Source organism: Xenopus laevis, chromosome 7S (assembly GCF_017654675.1).
Source record: "Xenopus laevis strain J_2021 chromosome 7S, Xenopus_laevis_v10.1, whole genome shotgun sequence".
NCBI lineage: Eukaryota > Metazoa > Chordata > Amphibia > Anura > Pipidae > Xenopus > Xenopus laevis.
The window spans coordinates 53,995,969-54,014,457 of NC_054384.1; the positions used below are offsets into that span (position 1 = coordinate 53,995,969).

At 37.4% G+C, this 18,489-nt stretch overlaps 1 protein-coding gene and 1 long non-coding RNA gene across 8 annotated transcripts in view; one reads left to right on the forward strand and one right to left on the reverse strand.

Annotated features, from left to right (window-relative positions):
• plod1.S (procollagen-lysine, 2-oxoglutarate 5-dioxygenase 1 S homeolog) overlaps window positions 1-6,308 on the forward strand; it is a 47,865-nt gene extending 41,557 nt beyond the window's left edge. For all 4 annotated transcript variants that reach the window (XM_041571263.1, XM_018227692.2, XM_041571264.1 and 1 more), the window contains 4 exons: window positions 196-300; window positions 2,555-2,701; window positions 4,596-4,721; window positions 5,644-6,308. In XM_041571263.1, coding sequence (XP_041427197.1) covers window positions 196-300; window positions 2,555-2,701; window positions 4,596-4,721; window positions 5,644-5,799 — 534 coding nt within the window. In that variant the 3' untranslated portion in view covers window positions 5,800-6,308. The remainder of the gene's footprint in view (window positions 1-195; window positions 301-2,554; window positions 2,702-4,595; window positions 4,722-5,643) is intronic.
• Window positions 6,309-11,623: 5,315 nt separating this feature from the next.
• LOC108697553 lies at window positions 11,624-18,434 on the reverse strand. Of its 4 annotated transcripts, XR_005963025.1 has the most exons (5): window positions 17,629-18,434; window positions 16,180-16,258; window positions 15,769-15,835; window positions 15,035-15,158; window positions 11,624-13,096 (listed from the first exon to the last, which is right to left on the reverse strand). It is a non-coding gene; the product is annotated as an uncharacterized LOC108697553 (long non-coding RNA). The 4 variants fall into 4 exon arrangements; XR_005963026.1 differs by lacking the exon at window positions 15,769-15,835 and having other exon boundaries at window positions 17,629-18,433; XR_001932448.2 differs by having other exon boundaries at window positions 16,180-18,433.
• Between the last annotated feature and the right edge of the window lie 55 nt (window positions 18,435-18,489).

Below are 18,489 nucleotides of genomic sequence, written 5' to 3' on the forward strand. Positions count from 1 at the left end.
TAAGGGTGAACTTTCGCTTATAAAATGCATAAACCAAACACAGATGTTTTCTTAAAGGAATTGCTACCATGATGTAATCTTTCTGCTCCAATTTTTATTCTTAATAAATCTACATATAAGTTACTATTCCAGCATTTTTTATTTGGAAGATGGTAATATATAACTATAGGTGATGTTCTTAACTGTGTCTTGCAGCCCTGCCCAGATGTGTACTGGTTTCCAGTATTTACAGAGACAACCTGCAATGAGATAGTAGAAGAAATGGAGAGCTTTGGCAAGTGGTCAACTGGTAGTAACACGGTCAGAGGATACATATTATTTAATTCATCTATAGTCATAGATAGTCAGATTTGATTTGGCAGTTTGACTGATGCCATACTGCCCCACCATATGGTCATGCATGTCAACTCGTGTAGGATCAGCAGGCTGATTTGGGCACCCGTATGGCACTAGTTTTACGATGGAATATAAAGCCATTGTACTTTACATAGTTAATCTGCTGTGTAACATGTGCATTTTGTCATTTTCACTATCCACATGGTTACACAGCAGCATATTTATATAGTTCACTTTGCTCTCATCCACTTGAGTGTGTCTCTACATTGACAGGCACTGCATTGGCCTGGGTGCTGGAGTGGATTTCTATGCAAAAATCCAGTGCATGGCAACAGTACATTATATTTTAATTACTTTAAAGGAAAAGTAACACCAAAAAATGGAAGTGTTTTTAAAGTCAGCCAATGCCCAATGATAGACCTATATACAAAGAAACTATACCCCTGAACATTACAGGTTTCTATAAAAAATATATAGGATAAAACCGCCTATACCCCTGAACATTACAGGTTTCTATAAAAAATACATTGGATAAAACAGCCCATATGTAAAACACTGCTTCATTTAAATAAACCATTTTCATAAATACACTTTTTTAGTAGTATGTGCAACTGGATAATGCCAAATATTAAAGCTGTCGTTTTAAGTACTAAGGGCCACCCCGTGGCTCATACGATTCACTGTGCTCACATGCAAACCAATGACCATTGAGTGGACAGAGCCTCTGGGCTCATGGAAACCTTTAGACTATGGGCACACAGGCTGAAAGCTCCGGCTGTTGTCAGCCTGTGTATTTTTGCAGGCTGAGAGAAGCAGATCTTCTCAGTGCCCTGTTCCATTTATTTGAATCCAATCAGCCTGTGTGGTCCCACACAGGGCACCTGAAAGTAGCTGATGTCGGCTTCAGCTCCACTGTGTGTAAGCGCACACAGGCTGATCACATTCAAATAAATGGAGCAGGGGGGACACTGAGCAGATCCTCTCTTAGCCTGCAAAAAATATGCAGGCTGACAACAGCCGGAGCCTTCAGCCTGTGTGCCCATAGCCTTAAACAAGTTCTGATCAGCCAGGTTCTTGACAGTAAGAAGTATCTGGTGATCCTATAAACCTACTAGCAGATTAGATGTATACAGTAACAGCTCATTGAGCAATCAGGGATGTCTTGTAAACCAGTACTGAAGCCACAAGGTCTTAGCTTTTCATTCTCCTCCTTACCCCCAAAGCCTAAATATCCACTTTAGGAGGAAGAGAAATGATTTTATAGTGCTTTTCTCTCCTGAGACTCAACGCACTTTTTACAACAAGCAAGGCAGCCATTATAGGTGGAACATTAAAACACTTTCTCTCATTTCAGTTGGATTCAGATTGTTCACCAGAAATAAAGACTTTTTCCAATTTCTATTTGCGACCGTTTTTCTAATATTGTAGTGTAAAGTTTAATTTTTTTACCTTCTAAAGCAGCTCGGAGGGGGGGGGGATTGCCGACTCTTTAACTGTTCTAAATGTATACATTTAGTTGATACATTTGTTATATTTGTCCGTGCTTTGCAGAATCCCTGAGTTTCATTAAAGACAGCTGTTGATTGATAAAATAGTTGCTAATATTCTACAGATACTGCTGAGAAATGTATCAACTAATTGTAGCAAATTGTAACAGTTCAGAATCTGCTCCTGAATTTTGGAAAAACTGTAAAAAAACAAAGGATGGAACGCAATTGAAAAAAGTCTGTTTATGGTGAATTGAAAACAACTGAACTGAAAAAAGTGTTTGGATGATAAACAACCCCTTTAACGCAGGGATTAAGTGATTGGTCCAGGCACTGGCACAAGGAGTTGCCAGAGGGAAAAGAAACCAGGTCTCTAGCAAGAAATACCCCATCAAATGCTGATCAGTTTACCTCTAGACTAATTCCTCTCCTTTAAAAATCAAGCTTTAATCTGTGCTGCAAAACCATATGAGGCAACAAATGTGTAGATAGACAATAACATGAGGGCTTATAGTTATTTGTATATATAATGGCCACAAATTAGCTGCCTTTTAAATACAAAATATTCTGCCCTAAATACTGATATATGACATTTTATCAAATACACAGTTTGTATTACCTGTTATTTAAAAAAAAAAAAAACATAACCAATTAGGTGAGATACTTTATATAAAGTCTTTGCTGATTTTTATTTACCTTGTAAAATGTTATAACTGGCTCATTTATTTTAGGATCAAAGGCTCCAAGGTGGCTATGAAAATGTCCCTACAATAGACATTCACATGAACCAGATTGGCTATGAAAAAGAATGGCAAAAGATACTACTAGATTTTATTGCGCCATTAACTCAGAAAATGTTTCCAGGTTACTATACCATGGTAAGTATAGGTAGTTGCAGTTGACTACAGATTTCTGTTAATGTTCATTTTAGCATATTTAATAGCACAACATATGTAGGTCAGTAATACCTATAGTATTATACAATATTTAATCAAAATCAAATTACAGGTATGGGATCTGTTATCTGGAAACCCATTATCCAGAAAGTTCCGAATTACAGAAAGGTCATCTCTCGTAGATTCCATTATAATCAAATAATCCAAATTTTTTAAAAATATTTCCTTTTTCTCTGTAAAAAAGGCGAAACGCCGCAAATTCGCCCATCACTAAGCACCACAGGTACAGTGTTTTATAAGGCATCAACACAAACAGGGTTACAGTAAATATTAAACAGTGAGAATAAAGTGCAAATGTTTCGGTACACAGTTCTGAAGAGATACCTTCCCCAAAGAGTATAAAATTTATTCTGAGCTGCAATTACTCTACTTATTAATGGACATACCATGGCTAATGACCAAAGCTTAGGGGCACATTTACTAAGCTCGAGTGAAGGATTCGAAGTAAAAAAACATCGAATTTCGAAGTATTCTTTTGGGTACTTCGACCATCAAATAGGCTACTACGACCTTCGACTACGATTCGAACTAAAAATCGTTCAACCATTCCATAGTCGAAGTACTGTCTCTTTAAAGTTTAAATAGGCTACTATGACCTTCGACTACGATTCGAACTAAAAATCGTTCAACCATTCCATAGTCGAAGTACTGTCTCTTTAAAAAAAAAGTTTGACTACATATTTCGGTAGTTTAAACCTCCCGGGGTACAATGTTAGCCTATGGGGACCTTCCCCATTACTTTTCTATGGTTTTTTGATCGAAGCAAAATGGTTCGATCGATGGATTAAAACGATCGAACGATTTTTCCTTCGATCGTAGGATTTGCCCAAAATCCTTCGACTTCGATATTTGAAGGATATTACTTTGAGGGTCGAATTCGAGGGTTAACTAACCCTCGATATTCGACCCTTAGTAAATGTGCCCCTTAGTGTTGTTTATATTAGTGCTTTAAATAAGTCAGACCCAAAAATTGTATTGCGTAAGTCTAAATCAATTACATTGAGGTGGTGCACACAACTAGGGGCAGATTTATCAAGGGTCGAAGTGAATTAGAAGGAATTTTGGAAGTAAAAAAATTTGAAATTTGAAGTAATTTTTTAGATCCTTCGACCATCGAATAGGATACTACGACTTCGACTCGAAGTAAAATCGTTTGAATATTCGACCATTCGATAATTTAAGTACTGTCTCTTTAAAAAACTTTGACTTCGCCAAATTAAACCTGCCGAAGTGCTATGTTAGGCTATGGGGACCTTCTAGAGCATTTTTCTAAGTTTTTGGAAGTCGAAATCGCAAAATCGTTTGATCGATCGCTGAAATCCTTCGAATCGTTCGATCGTTCTTCGAACGATTTTACTTCGACCACAGGAGACCAAAATTCGATGAAGAAAACTTTGACTTCGATATTCAAAGTCAAAGTATTTCAATTCGATGGTCGAATTTCGAAGTATTTTTATCTTCGAAATTCGACCCTTGATAAATCTGCCCCCTACTGTTTCAAAAAGAAAATATCTGTTTTTTGTAGAATTGTAGGCAATTAAGTGTCCTTAATAATTTTAACACACTATAAATTCCTTTTAATGGAAATATGACTGCTGAAAATAAGGTGGTTGAATAAAATGTGGATTTTATACATATATTTTATGAAAACATAATTGTAGGTATTGTTCTCTGGTCTATTAGACTTCCATTCAGTTGCTGTATGTATAAATCATTTTAAATGTATAAAAAGCTGTCTCTGTATAGTGAAATGGGTTTTGGGAAATGGGTTGGGTGCAGCGTAATTGAATCTTATTGTACATATTTATTTTTACAGGCACAGTTTGACTTGGCTTTTGTTGTGCGATACAAACCAGATGAACAACCATTACTTGAGCCTCATCATGATGCCTCCACCTTTACTGTTAACATTGCTCTAAACAGTGTAGGACAAGATTATGAGGTCAGTAATTAAGTATATATGCCACTTTTTGCCTACATGTAGATTATGAAGCAATAACATTTTCTGATTGACTTTAAACCAATATTTTTTTCAGAATGAATTATTTAAAAGTGATTGAAACCTCAAAAATGTATTGACAAGACTTTCTCTGATAACTTTTTTCAATTTATGTTATGACATAGTTCATGGTGTGCTTAGCACATTGATTCTCTGTACCTTTGCATTTAAATGCCAGCTACTTTACTAAAGCATTTTCTGTTGACAGAAATAGTGACGCCTTAATGTAAAGCCTTGTTCTCCTTGATAGGGAGAAGGCCATGTTATGAAATATGGCAGGTACCACGTATATTTAAAAATGCAGAATGACAGAGAAGACATATTCCCTTTACTTATTTGTTTTCTGGGCAATAAATAGAATAAAATGTCAACCTAGCCCTGTAAAACTATCATTACTAAAGTTTTAAAGCGATTCTGTCATGATTTTTAGGATGTTTTTATTTCTAAATTACACTGTGTACATTGCAAATAATTCATTATACGATTTAAAATTGTATTCTTGAACCAATAAGAATATATCTAGCACCACATAATTTTAAAGCTAGATATTAAAAAGTCTGTTTGCTCTTTTGAAAAATTGATTTCAATGCACGATTCTGCTGTGTTAGTAACTGATGCATTTTGTAAAAAGAAAACAAAAAAATAAATAAAAATGTTTTCCTGTGATAGAATCCCTTTAAGTCTATTCTTCCTCCAAACAAGTAAAAGCAGTTCAGCTGTAATGAGCTGTTTTCATTCACTTTATTCCTTTTATTCCTTTTCTTCATTAGTATTAATTATAGTTTTCAAAAATAAAGTGTTATATAAGATACATGTTCAGAGATGTGCTTTTTACCTGGCTGCTAACTCTTATTTGGTTTTCTAGGGAGGTGGCTGCAGATTCCTCCGATACAATTGCTCTGTAAGAGCCCTAAGGAAAGGCTGGGCTTTGATGCACCCAGGACGACTGACTCACTACCATGAGGGACTGCGTGTAACTAAAGGAACAAGATACATTGTGGTTTCTTTTGTGGATCCTTAAGTGTCCCTTTCTTAGAAAATAACTTGTGACTTGACAAGGTCACTTTGACACAGTATTCAGTGAACTTAAGTGATAACATATTCAGAAAAGTCCAGTTTCAGAAGCTTCCATGTTGATATCTAGAACATTGTTCTTTTTAAGAGGCCTGTGTAAAAGAAAATGGACTAGAGTTGTTCAAACAAGTACTTGACAAATATAACTGTGAATCCAATGGTATTCAAAATCAGAACCTATACAACTGGTTATAGATGTGGATTTTACTACATTAAAAACATTTATTGTGCCTTATAGATTTAGATAGATTTCCACAACGCAGGTGTACTGTACTAACATTTCATATATATATATATATATATATATGTATGTGTGTGTGTGTGTTTCACTGTAAAGTGTTATTTATGATGATTTATTTAAACATTTGTGGTATCAGCTAAGATTCCAATTTCATTTTCTCTGTTGCCCCAAATGTAAAACGTTGCCATTTTAGAATAAACACAGTTCTGAGGTTATACGTGATTCCCAGTCTAAAACATTTTTCTGTATTCATCCATCATGGGATTGCTAAAACAGCATGTACATTTCTGAACACAATAAGGCAAGCAGTGTTTGTAACAAAAAATTTTCTTTTGGGTCTCATAAAACCCTTTCATTTTGCCACATGCAGCTGCTGGTCTAAGTGACTGACACTAAGGGGCACATTTACTTAGGGTCGAATATTGAGGGTTAATTAACCCTCGATATTCGACCATCGAAGTAAAATCATTCGAATATCGAAGGATTTACCGAATTTCCTACGATCAAAGGAAAAATCAGATTTTAATCCATCGATCGAACGATTTTCCTTCGATCAGAAAATTGTTAGGAAGCCTATGGGGACCTTTCCCATAGGCTAACATTGATGTTCGGTAGGTTTTAGGTGGTGAAGTACTTGCTCGAAGTTTTTTTTAAAGAGACAGTACTTCGACTATTGAATGGTGGAACGATTTTTAGTTCGAATCGTAGTCGAAGGTCGAAGTAGCCAAAAAAAAACATTCGAAATTCTAAGTTTTTTTTCTTCTATTCCTTCACTCGAGCTAAGTAAATGTGCCCCCTAAATCAATAGTGAGCAAATCTAGCAAAAACAAAAAAATATACATGCATCTATATTTTGCCTCTTGCATGCAGAGCTATTAAATGGTTGGGCATATGGCTAGTTTATTTGTTAGGACTATGAATGATAAAAGCTTGTCAAATAGGTGATTAAGTGTCCTTTTGTAGCACTTCAGATCTGATCTCTAACAGGGGACCTGGGAAAATTTTCATTGTAACATCAAGGTTCCCCACCAAATGAAGACTGGCCAATGAATGCTGGTTTGATTTATGTTTGAGATAATCACTTGGCTAACTTGACATTGATATTTAGGTTAGAAGCTGCTTCAGGTGAGTGTGCCTTGCTTATCAGCAGATCTGCTTTACCTGACCTAAATTAAAATAAGGGGCTCTGTTTTTAAGGTATTAATCTCATGTGTACATTTTTTTAAAGAGATAGGAAAGTACCACGTTGAGTTTATTGTAATAATATTTTATCCATGAAATTCTAAATACAGTGTATTGAAATTACTATTAATAGTAAAGTTTGTATATTATTTTATATTAAAGTTTTGAGCTTGTTGTTCCTGTATAGTGTTCCTTAGTCAATCAGGCCATATATACATCTGTGTTTTAGATATGCAAGAGTTAGGCTACTGCTACAGGTGTAGTTTTTTAACTTTTATGGGGGCCCCTGACCACCAATGGATTTTTAGTGTTCATGTTTTAGCACCCATGTTTATGTGGAATACCATTTAGGAGTGAGCATGTTTACCTTGCAACAGAAATCCACCAAGTACACATTACATATAATATTTCACATATTAATCTAAAAAATGCCGCTGTGACAGATACCCACCACCCAAATATCAAACACTAAAAAAGGGGTGAGTGGTTGGAGCAAATTAATAACACAATACAGCAGTAGGCTGTATAATGTCATTACTTAAAGGTTAAGTTATAATCTGAGTGAGGAGGCATGCATGCCATCAATTACCAGAGATATGAACTACAGCACAAATTTTCATTGGATGATTAAAGTCACTGCTGACAGTATTAAACTGCCACTGTGGGAGTTTTAGCAGCCATCCCAGGTCCACCCTGGCATTGGAAATATTCCATGTGCCCCTTTCAGCACTGTTACAAGAGAAGGCTGTAGTTGATTCTTAGTGGATAAAGCCCCAACAAAACAATAGTACCCCACTGGCACAGGAGATGACAATTCACTAGTGAAAGTGTACATCATTAATGAAGTTTTGCACCTTTTCGCCAGACGAATTTCGAACAGGTGAACGATTGTTACTTCGCAAATTCACTAAAGTGTGAATTTTCCATTACGTTACCCCTTTTGCCAGTTTCCTTTGCCAGCTTAGACCTGGCAGACTACCTCCTCAATCTTATGTCAGTGACATCATATCCTGTATGCCGAAATTTTCAACTTTTAAACATTATTTTTAACCATTTGAGGGGCATGTGGGCTCATGTCTAGGACATTAGAGATCTCTTTTGTCTTTATTTTGCTTCCTTGGACATTTTTAATAATAAGTGGGCATTTGCACCAACATAACTAATGAAGACATATATATATGGCCTATATGTACCTGCCCTATTCAAACTGAAAGAAGAGTAAGAGTACCAATGACGTTTCGCTAGGCAGACATAAACGTTCGTTGTGCTGACTTACATAGTCGATGAGTAGACAGCACCACGCATACTTTATTCTTAAAAGGGCTTAGTTAAGGACAGAAAACAGCAGCGACGTTTCAGGCTCACAATTGCCTTTTTTCAAGCTACTGGATGCAAATTAGTGAAAGCATTTTATATCTTCTATCACACCGCCATCTAGTGGCTAATCAAAATATCTAAGACACAGCTTGCATTCACTTTAAACAGTAATAAATATATACAGTGTTGCAACATCAATATGAAACATTGTGTCAAACAAGTCCATCTTGATAAGTCACTGGGACCTATCCATTGATACACCAATCCAAATGCCTGTAATGAAAAATATATAACAAAAAAACTCTTAAAATGCTATATACAATAAAATAATTTATCTAAAATTTAGAGAGACAAGAGATGAGATGTAGTTAGGTGCAGAGGAATGAAGGGATTTGAAGGTTATGAGGAGGAGTTTATAAGTTATTCTTTGTTTTATAGGAAGCCATGATAAGGACTTCAGCAGCGGAGGGGCCTGTACCCTTTTGGATGAGAGGAGGATAATTCTAGCAGCAGTGTTTAGTACAGACTGCAGAGGGGAGAGATGGGCGTTAGGAAGGCCAGTTAGTAGAAGGTTACAATGATCTAGTCTGGATAGGATGAGAGCATGCATGAGCGTCTTGGATGTATCAGGTGAAAGGAAGGGACGGATTTTGGCAATATTGCGTAAGACAAAGTGACAGGTTTTGACAGTGGTGTTAATATGATCAGAGAAGGAGAGAGAGGAGTCAAAGATTACCCCCAGACAGCAAGCTGAGTTGACAGGATTAATGAGCATTAATGAGAATGTGCCTAATGTTTGAATCCACATGGCTTCCCTTTTGAGTAGTTCTTTTAACCTATCCCCACATCGATGTAATATTGGGACCCTATCAACCATCTGATATTTTAGCTGCTGGACTCCATGTCCTTTCTCCACAAAATGGCAGGCTACGGCCTGTTCTATCTTTTTAGTTTTAATTGCGGACTTATGTTTGCGTATGCGGTCTTTAACCATGCAGGACGTTTGCCCCACTAATTTTTATCGAGGTACCTTTGTGTGAATGATAGATTACTTCACCAGGTTGGCAATTAGAGCAGCAATTACATATTAAACAAGGGAAAGTGCAGTTTTTTTATGGGTCTTAATAGCTGCTGTTTCCTTAATATCCCCTATGTCTTATCTAACCAGACACAAGCCCACTGTTTTGTTCTTTTTAAAGGCCATCATTTGTGGTGACTTAAATTCTTGTATATTCGGAATGCCATCTCTGAGTAGCCCCAATTGTTTCAGCATAATCTTAGTAATATGTGAGGACAGGGAATTGTACTTGTCCAGAAAAAATTAAGTTTAGTGGGAGCACTTACCAGACGCTGGACTCAAACGTGCTGCACACCCAGCCACCATCCCATGCGGTCAATTAGATTCCAAGGACCAGAAGAAAAAACAGCGGAGCACTGTATGAGTCCAGTAAAAGTATTAAAAAATGAAAATTTTATTTAATATGCATGTAAAAACAAGGGAATTGTACTTGGAAACAAACGTCAAGCGGCAATCCTCTTTAGGTTTAACTACGTCATTATGACTCCTTTCGGGGGCTTCCGCTTGAGCCCGCTGTTCCATTAGTAAAGATAATGGATACCCTCTCTCTTGGAATTTAGTGGTCATCTCATCCATTCTCTCCTTGAGGGTACATTGGTCGGGTACAATACGCTTTACCCGGGAAAATTGGGATTTAGATCATGATTTCTTAATCTCCAGCGTGAACATCCCAATTTTAGCCAGTCTTTCCTCATAGCTAATATTGTCCATACCTTTTACCAGCTTAGTTGCCTTTCTCTGTACCCTCTCTAATACAATAATGTCCTGTTTGAGTTTTGGAAACCAAAACTGTATGGCATATTCTAAATGGGGCCTTACAAGTGCTCTATACAGTGGAAGAATGACCCCCTCCTCCCGTGACTCTATGCCCCTTTTAATACAGCTCAAGACCTTATTTGCCCTTGATGCTGCTGACTGGCATTGCTTTCTACAGCCAAGTTTATCTTCTACAAGGACTCCAAGGTCCTTTTCCATTATGGATTTGCCTAGTGCAGTCCCATTAAGGGTATAAGTGGCTTGGATATTTTTACATCCCAGGTGCATGACTTTACATTTATCAACACTGAATCTCATTTGCCACTTAGCTGCCCAGATTGCCAGTTTGTCAAGATCGTGTTGCAAGGATGCCACATCCTGGATGGAATTAATTGGGCTGGATAGTTTTGAGTCATCTGCAAAAACTGATTACATTACTTACAACACCCTCCCCTATAAGTCATTAATGAAAAAGTTAAATAAAAGTGGACCTAATACCGAGCCCTGAGGGACCCCACTAAGAACCTTACTCCAAGTAGAGAATGTACCATTAACAACCACCCTCTGTACCCGATCCTGTAGCCAGTTTCCTATCCATGTGCAAACAACTTCATTTAGCCCAATAGACCTATAGTGATAGTAGTCAAATTTGTCTGACATGAACTATCCTTCATAAAGCCATGCTGATTGCTGCTAATAATGCCATTCACTAGGACACAATTTTGAATGTGATCCCTTAACAAGCCTTCAAATAATTTGCCCACCACAGATGTCAAGCTTACTGGCCTATAATTGCCAGGCTGAGATTGGAATAACATCAGTTTTTCTCCAATCCATAGGCACCACACCAGATGAAAGTGAATCTGAGAAAATCAGAAATAGGGGCTGGTCTAAAACTGAACTTAGCTCTCTTAGAACCCGGGGGTGTATGCCATCAGGCCCTGGAGCCTTGTTTACATTAATTTTTATTAAAGCTTTATGAATCAGATCCAGAGTCAGCCACTGACTAGATTGAGCTGAGCCATTAGTGCAGTTATAAAGTGAGCCTGGGAACTCACTCCTCTATTGTATACACTGAAGAAAAGAACTGATTTAACACATTTGCCTTTTCTGTGTCTGTTACAACCATACAGGTACCATTATTTAATGGAGCAGCACTCTCAACCTGCATCTTTTTAATATTAATATATTTAAAAAACTTTTTAGGGTTAGTTTTCACCTCCACCGCAATTAACTCATTTCCTTTCTTTGCCTTCCGGATTGCTGATTTACAACATTTATTGCAGCATTCGGCTGCCGAGATGCAACTTCGCAATTTAGTGAGTTAGCGTAGTGGTAGCGAATTTGCTCCTGATAAAGTTGAGTGAAGTTTGGCAAAGCCTTCCGAGGAGAAAATTCCCCTTTGGTGAATTTGCCCCATTGTGTGTAGCCTAGTTGTACCCTTTAGCAAGGCCTGTTCTTTGCTTGGGGAAACTTTGAACCTGGCTAAGACACCTCCAGGCAACTGCACAAGGTAAAGTGAGAATCTTAGGTAGGTCTTTCTAGTAAGTTTTAAAATTCAAAGATTTTTCCTGGAAAATCATCACTTTTGGAGCATGTTAAATATTGAACAATATTATGGCAATGGGATAGCAGGAAGAGATGATACCTGCAGTAGCAGTGGGATAACAACCTCTAGGAAGGAACTGTGGGATAGTAGATTTAGTAGGGAAAGAGGGAGCCTGTAATAACAGTGGGGTTAATAGCCTCTGGGAAGAGACTGTGAGGTAATAGTAGGATGGGATGTGCCTATAGTTGCAGTAGAGATAATAGCCTCTGTGAAGAGACTGTAGCTCTGAGATAGGTATAGTATGGAGAGACGGTATTTATAACAACAATAGCCTCTGTGAAAGGACTTTGGCTGTGGGATAGAAGGGAGTGATGGTGCCTGTAGTAGCAGTACTAATAATAGCCACTCGGAAGGGTATAGCAGTGAGGGATTTAGCCAAAAGTATGGATTGTTTTTTTTAAACTGACACTGCTTGTCAACATGAGATCATGGATGATAACCAATGAAATGCCTCCTTGTTGCAGTTAACAGCATTAACATTTAATTTCCCATGGTGCAGACAGGTACCAGATGTGACAGTGACCCAGACAGCCTTTTATTGAAGCAAGGAATATACAGTTACAAAGTGTAGGCCTAGCAGCAAAATCTTCACAAATTTGTGAAAATGTGTAAGAATGTATCACATACAATACTAACGTTCAAGGTTCAGTCTATTGACTGAACGATGCTGGGTGGGGAGCAGTCAAATATTTATGCAGGGGTGTCTAATTTATGCAAAATATTTGTACTAATGACATATTTATTATTATTACATACATTTTCTACTATAGGTTCTTTTATTGTCCCGTTGAGTTATTAACCACTGAAATGTCAGTTGGGGCTCAATAGTATGTGGGACTAGCACTGTTGACAGCATTGTTGTTTCACTTCTTGAGGGGCAGTCAATTGTTTCCATTGGTCTGGTGTGAAGTAGCAGTGATGAAGGCAGCTGTCTATTGAAGTTAGAATTATTTTGTGGGGGAACTTACCTTAGGCGTATTAAAGGGGAAACATTTTTTTCTATCACAGGTCTTACAAAGTGCATTCACAAAGGACAGACATGGGTCCCAGTAGGCAGAAATCTACATATGGATAGATTCATGTGTTAGCATGTATACAACAATATAAGTGGTGCAGTACATTACAGTATGAAGGTCAGTAGGAGAAAATAGACAAAACTATTTTAAATGTTGACTTCTACAAAAAATAATTAATCCCAAATTAATGTTATACGGTATATTCTCTGTATTCAGTCAAAGTGACAGTATACACTGCTTTTCAACATGAGATCATGGATAGGACTTGTGCTGAACATACATTTGGCATATTGTTTTAGTTAAGAAATATCTATGGTTTCTGTTATTTACAGTATGGCAGTAAACTATATACATTTAGATTAAATGAAAGTACATTGTTATCTACACATAGCTGGTGGTAGATTCCTGGAGGTACCAGTAGGAATACCAGCAATGTGATCCGGCTCAGACAGATTTAACTTCATGTGCCTACTGTGCGGGTGGCTGCGGGTACCCGATCTGCTGCAGTGGGGTGGGCTATAGTTGGGCATTCCAGGGCCAATTGAGAATAATCGAAGCTTCCAAATGCAAAAAAATGGTCTGTGTTATGTCACTTCTAAGCTTCAATCACTGCGGGGAGTGGGTCGGGTGGACATCCATGGGATTGAGAAGGCAGATAAGTGTGTCCAGGCTTAGGGAAATGTCTCTGTGAAACAGGTTGGGTGAGGTTTTAAAGGAGAACTAAATCCTAACAATGAATATAGTTAAAGGAACAGTTCAGTGTGAAAATAAAAACTGTGTAAATCGGCTGTGCAAAATAAAAAATGTTTCTAATCTAGTTAGTTAGCCAAAAATGTAATATATAAAGGCTGGAGTGAACAGATGTCTAATAAAACAGCCAGAATCCAAGTTCCTACTTTTCAGCTCTAACTCTGAGTTAGTCAGTGACTTGAAGGGGGGCCACATGGTACATTTCTATTCAGTGAGTTTACAATTGATCCTCAGCATTCAGCTCAGATTCAAAAGCAACAGATATGACCCATATGGCCCCCCCTCATGTCTGATTGGTTACTGCCTGGTAACCAGTCAGTGTAAACCAAGAGAGCTGAAAAACAGGAAGTAGTGTTCTGACTGACCTGTTATACATCAAATCACTCCAGCCTTTATACATTACATTTTTGCCTAACTAACTATATTAGAAACATTTTTTTTGCACAGTCTATCTATATACCCAGTTTTTATTTTTACACTGAACAATTCCTTTAAGATGCCTTATTATAAATACTGAACTTATTGCACCAGCTTAAAGTTTCTGCTTGTCAATAGCAGCAATGATTCAGGGCTTCAAACTTATCACAGAGGGGGCACCATCTTGAAAGGTGCCTGCGACACTCACATGCTCAGTGGGCTCTGAGCAGCTGTTGAGAAGCTAAGCTTAGGAGTCGTCACAAATTATCAAGCATAAAATGAGGGTTGGCTGTAATATAAGATGATGCTACAGGGCTGATTTTTAAATTCTGATGCTAGTTGCACTGGTTTCTGGGCTGCCATGTAGTAATGATCTGTAATCACTAATCATCCTTATAGTGTGACATTTCTATTCTATGTGTACTGTATATTGTGAGTGGGTCCCTAAGCTCAGTAAGTGACAGCAGCACAGAGCATGTGCAGTGAATCAGCAGAAAAGAATGATGGGGAGCTACTGGGGCATCTTTGAAGACACAGATCTTTATTGCTAAATGGCTGTAGTTGCCTTGGGCTGGCACAGAAGCACTAAACATAATGTACATTTCTAGCTACTTCTTCAGTTAAGCTTTAGTTCTCCTTTAAAAATACAACCCACGAGGTCTCTAGCTGGTGGAACCACATGCATAAACAGCTGAATGACAGCAAATATATAGATGGTAGCACAAGGGTATATTTCTAGGAACACAGGGACATTCCCATTTTTTTCTTAACGATCCAGAGTGTGTTATCAGTATGGATAGGAGGAGAGTAGCATACCAAAATTGAATCATTCAGGAGCACCTCATGTCCTGCTTGTCCCCTCCTCTTCCACTGGATGCACCCTTAGAGTGTACATGGAAAGTGCCAGCAGCAGTCACTTAAGTATTGAAGAGTGTAACACCTGAAGAAAGGAAAAGGGTCAGGTCATGAGAGATTTTCATGATTTTAAAAGGTACTTGAGCCAAAGGGTATAATAAACATAGCAATTCTTTTAAGTTATTTACTATCCATGGGACAATTTTAAAATGTATTATAAGGGTATATTATATACCCTTATAATACACAAAAGCCATGAATATCTTGTAAATTATATCCTTATAAACGGTGAGTTCTGATGTCATCAGTTATAAACGGTGAGTTCTGATGTCATTTCTGTCACATGACTTGCTGAAATGTGTGTATTATAATAAATAAAGTACCCCCAGTTGCAAAATATGAGGATATTAGAAGTTACCTCGGAGTTCCATGACCTGTATAAAAACACTCGGCCTTCGGCCTCGTGTTTTTATATGGTCATGAAACTCCTCGGTAACTTATAATATCCTTATATTTTACAAAAGGGGGTACTTTATTCACTATATAAATTACAAAATATAGGCAAAATAGGTGTATACCCTAGCAGACAAAATTTGCATGTATATATAGAAGTCCTGAGGGGAAAGGAGAAACAAAGCAACAGTTATAAATATGTGTCGGGGTTGTTAGACGTCCTAAACTTAGGTGGAATATACTCTGTAGTTCTGCCATGGGTTCTTGTCCCTCTTCTGTTCCACTGGAATATGAATAGGAAAGGCCTGCCTGAATAGAAAGTAGAGTAATAAAAAGTAGCATTAACAATAAATGTGTAGCCTTACAGTGCATTTGTTTTTAAGATGGGGGTCAAAGAGTCAAAAGAAGAAGGCAAATGATTCAAAAACTATAAATATAAAAATAATGAAGGTCAAGTGAAAAGTTGCTTAGAATTAGCCATTCTATAACATGCTAAAAGTTAACCTAAAGGTGAACCACCCCATTAAGTGCATACAGTTGCGGTAGTGAAGAGTCAGCATATTGCTCCTAGAAAAAATTCAACAGTTCTCCAGCACAGGTTACAAACTTTCCTCATGGGGTGCACACAGATTAATAAACCCAACTTCACATACCTGCCATATGTGGGAATGAAGGCAGTTGTATCTTCATGAAAATGGAGTGCTGCTACCTTTGTGATTTGTGCACTAGAAGCTAGGGCCGAAACAAACAAAAAATGCAAAATTAGGTGGAAAAATAAAATCTTTAAATAACTCTATAGGAGTTCCCAATTTGCAGAACATTTTTTTTCAATAATGCTTTATTTAATCCATCCCAGTAGGCATCCCTGCGGATATAGGTGCTGATGTAGTGACATATAGACATATGGTAGAGGTGGTACATATGCAAAATAAATCGAAGGGGAACTCTTCTGATAAAGAGGCCCACACAACACAGAAACCCCTAATATCACGGTTACCGGTTTCTTCAAAAAGTATGAATAAATGCCATTTTCTATGCTGCAATCCATCTGTTTAACAGTTCTCTTTCTGCATCATTTAAAATCCTGGCAGGGAAGGAGGGACTAAACACTAATGTTACAAATTGTAACAACTTCTTCACAGCTTACAACAGCACACAAGAACTACATAACCTACAATGAATTGCACAGTGATGTTCCATTCCTCATTGAAATCATGTTTGCAGGGAATTGTGGGGTTTGGATGCTGCAGGCTAAACAAAACTGGCTGTTGATACAAAGTAATAGTAGTCAGCCAGCTCAGCAATGTAGTCAGATGGATCAGCAGGAGAGTAGGGGCTAGGCTTAAGGACTGTTCCAAACCATTTAAAATCATGAAAAGACAAATATATCAGACTATCCGAACGCTAATTGAAATTAATAATGAAGAAAGATCTAGCTTCAAATGGACCACAGACATTCCAAATGTTACAACATCAGACATCTTTAAACAACATATGAACATCATGAAACTACTCCCAGCAAGTAGATATCAAGAAATGTCTCTCCAAATCCTTCATAATTCATATCTTACTCCAATTAGAAGACATAAAATGGGTAGTTTTTCCTCTGATAATGGTCTTAGATGCCGCTCCCCTAAAGCTGATCTATTACACAACCTATGGTCTTGCTCTAAATTACAAACCTTTTGGCATGAGGTGATTTCATATGGGCCGCAGATGGCTGGAAAACCACTCCAAATACAACTAGAATGGGCCCTATTTAGCGACACTACTTTATATACACAACTAAAAAAAGTAGGGAAAAATCTGATGGGAAGACTTGCTGCAGCAGCTAGGAAAACAATATTACAACATTGGTTAGACACTGAACCTCCATCCATAATGGTGCTGAAACAAAAATTACATAATATCTTTCAAATGGACTGGTTGGAAGCCTTAACCCGAAAAGAACAAAACTACAAAATTCTTTAACATGTGGGCAACATACATAGAATCTCTCCCACAACAAATCAGACACCTTAGAGTTTATACATTTAGATACACAACATGGTACGACCAAGAGACACTAAGAACACCCACTGGTTATGGAATCATCCCAATACCTCAGAAGGCTACAGCAAGACCGAGATCAAGATAATATATTCCCAGGAGTCATCAAACTAATAGATTACTGGCTTCTCATCATAGATAACTTTTTCATAGGGTCTTTAAGAGGATATCAGACGAGCTGAAAGTTAGACATGTTATAAAATGTTATTATATATTGTTGTTATAATCACATGAATCTTTTTCACTTACCTGTTTTCTGAAAAGATATGTAAATTTGAACCATAAAGAATTTCATGTCGTTACAAATAAATAAAAACAAGTTTTTTTTAAAAAAAAAATCATGAAAAGTCTGCATATTTTTTAATTTATAAATATTGCAAACTAGCTTGAAATTTTGTTTACTTTTCAAAAAGCTCAAGTTATGTTTGTGTGGAGTTCCCCTTTAAGTAAAAGATATGGAGGTGGATTCACCACTCTGTACAGTAATTTGTCATTTAATACGGTATTTTATGCCTTAATCTTATTTTAAATCTTTTCTAGGATTTATGTAAAACAATGGTGTATAGCTATGTAATAAAACTATGTAATACCTATGGTGATCACACACTGCCCAACTCCCTCTCCTCAGACATATCCCTAGGGCCCCCACATACACTGCTTCACCCCACAGTCAAATCAAGAACATGACACATGTCCACCACCTCCCCATTTAGGTATATCCCCCTAGGAGTCCATACCCCCGAACTGTGCCGTTTTTAGAGGGATAGTCCCTCTTTTGACAGCTCAACCTGCAGTCCCTTGTTTGTACTGGAAAGTCCCCTTTTTCTCTGCACTGAACTGGCAAAAAAAGAAACAATGTTTCTAACTTAATTGGCTTTTGGCAGAGAGCCCAGAACAGCTACAGCAGCAGATAA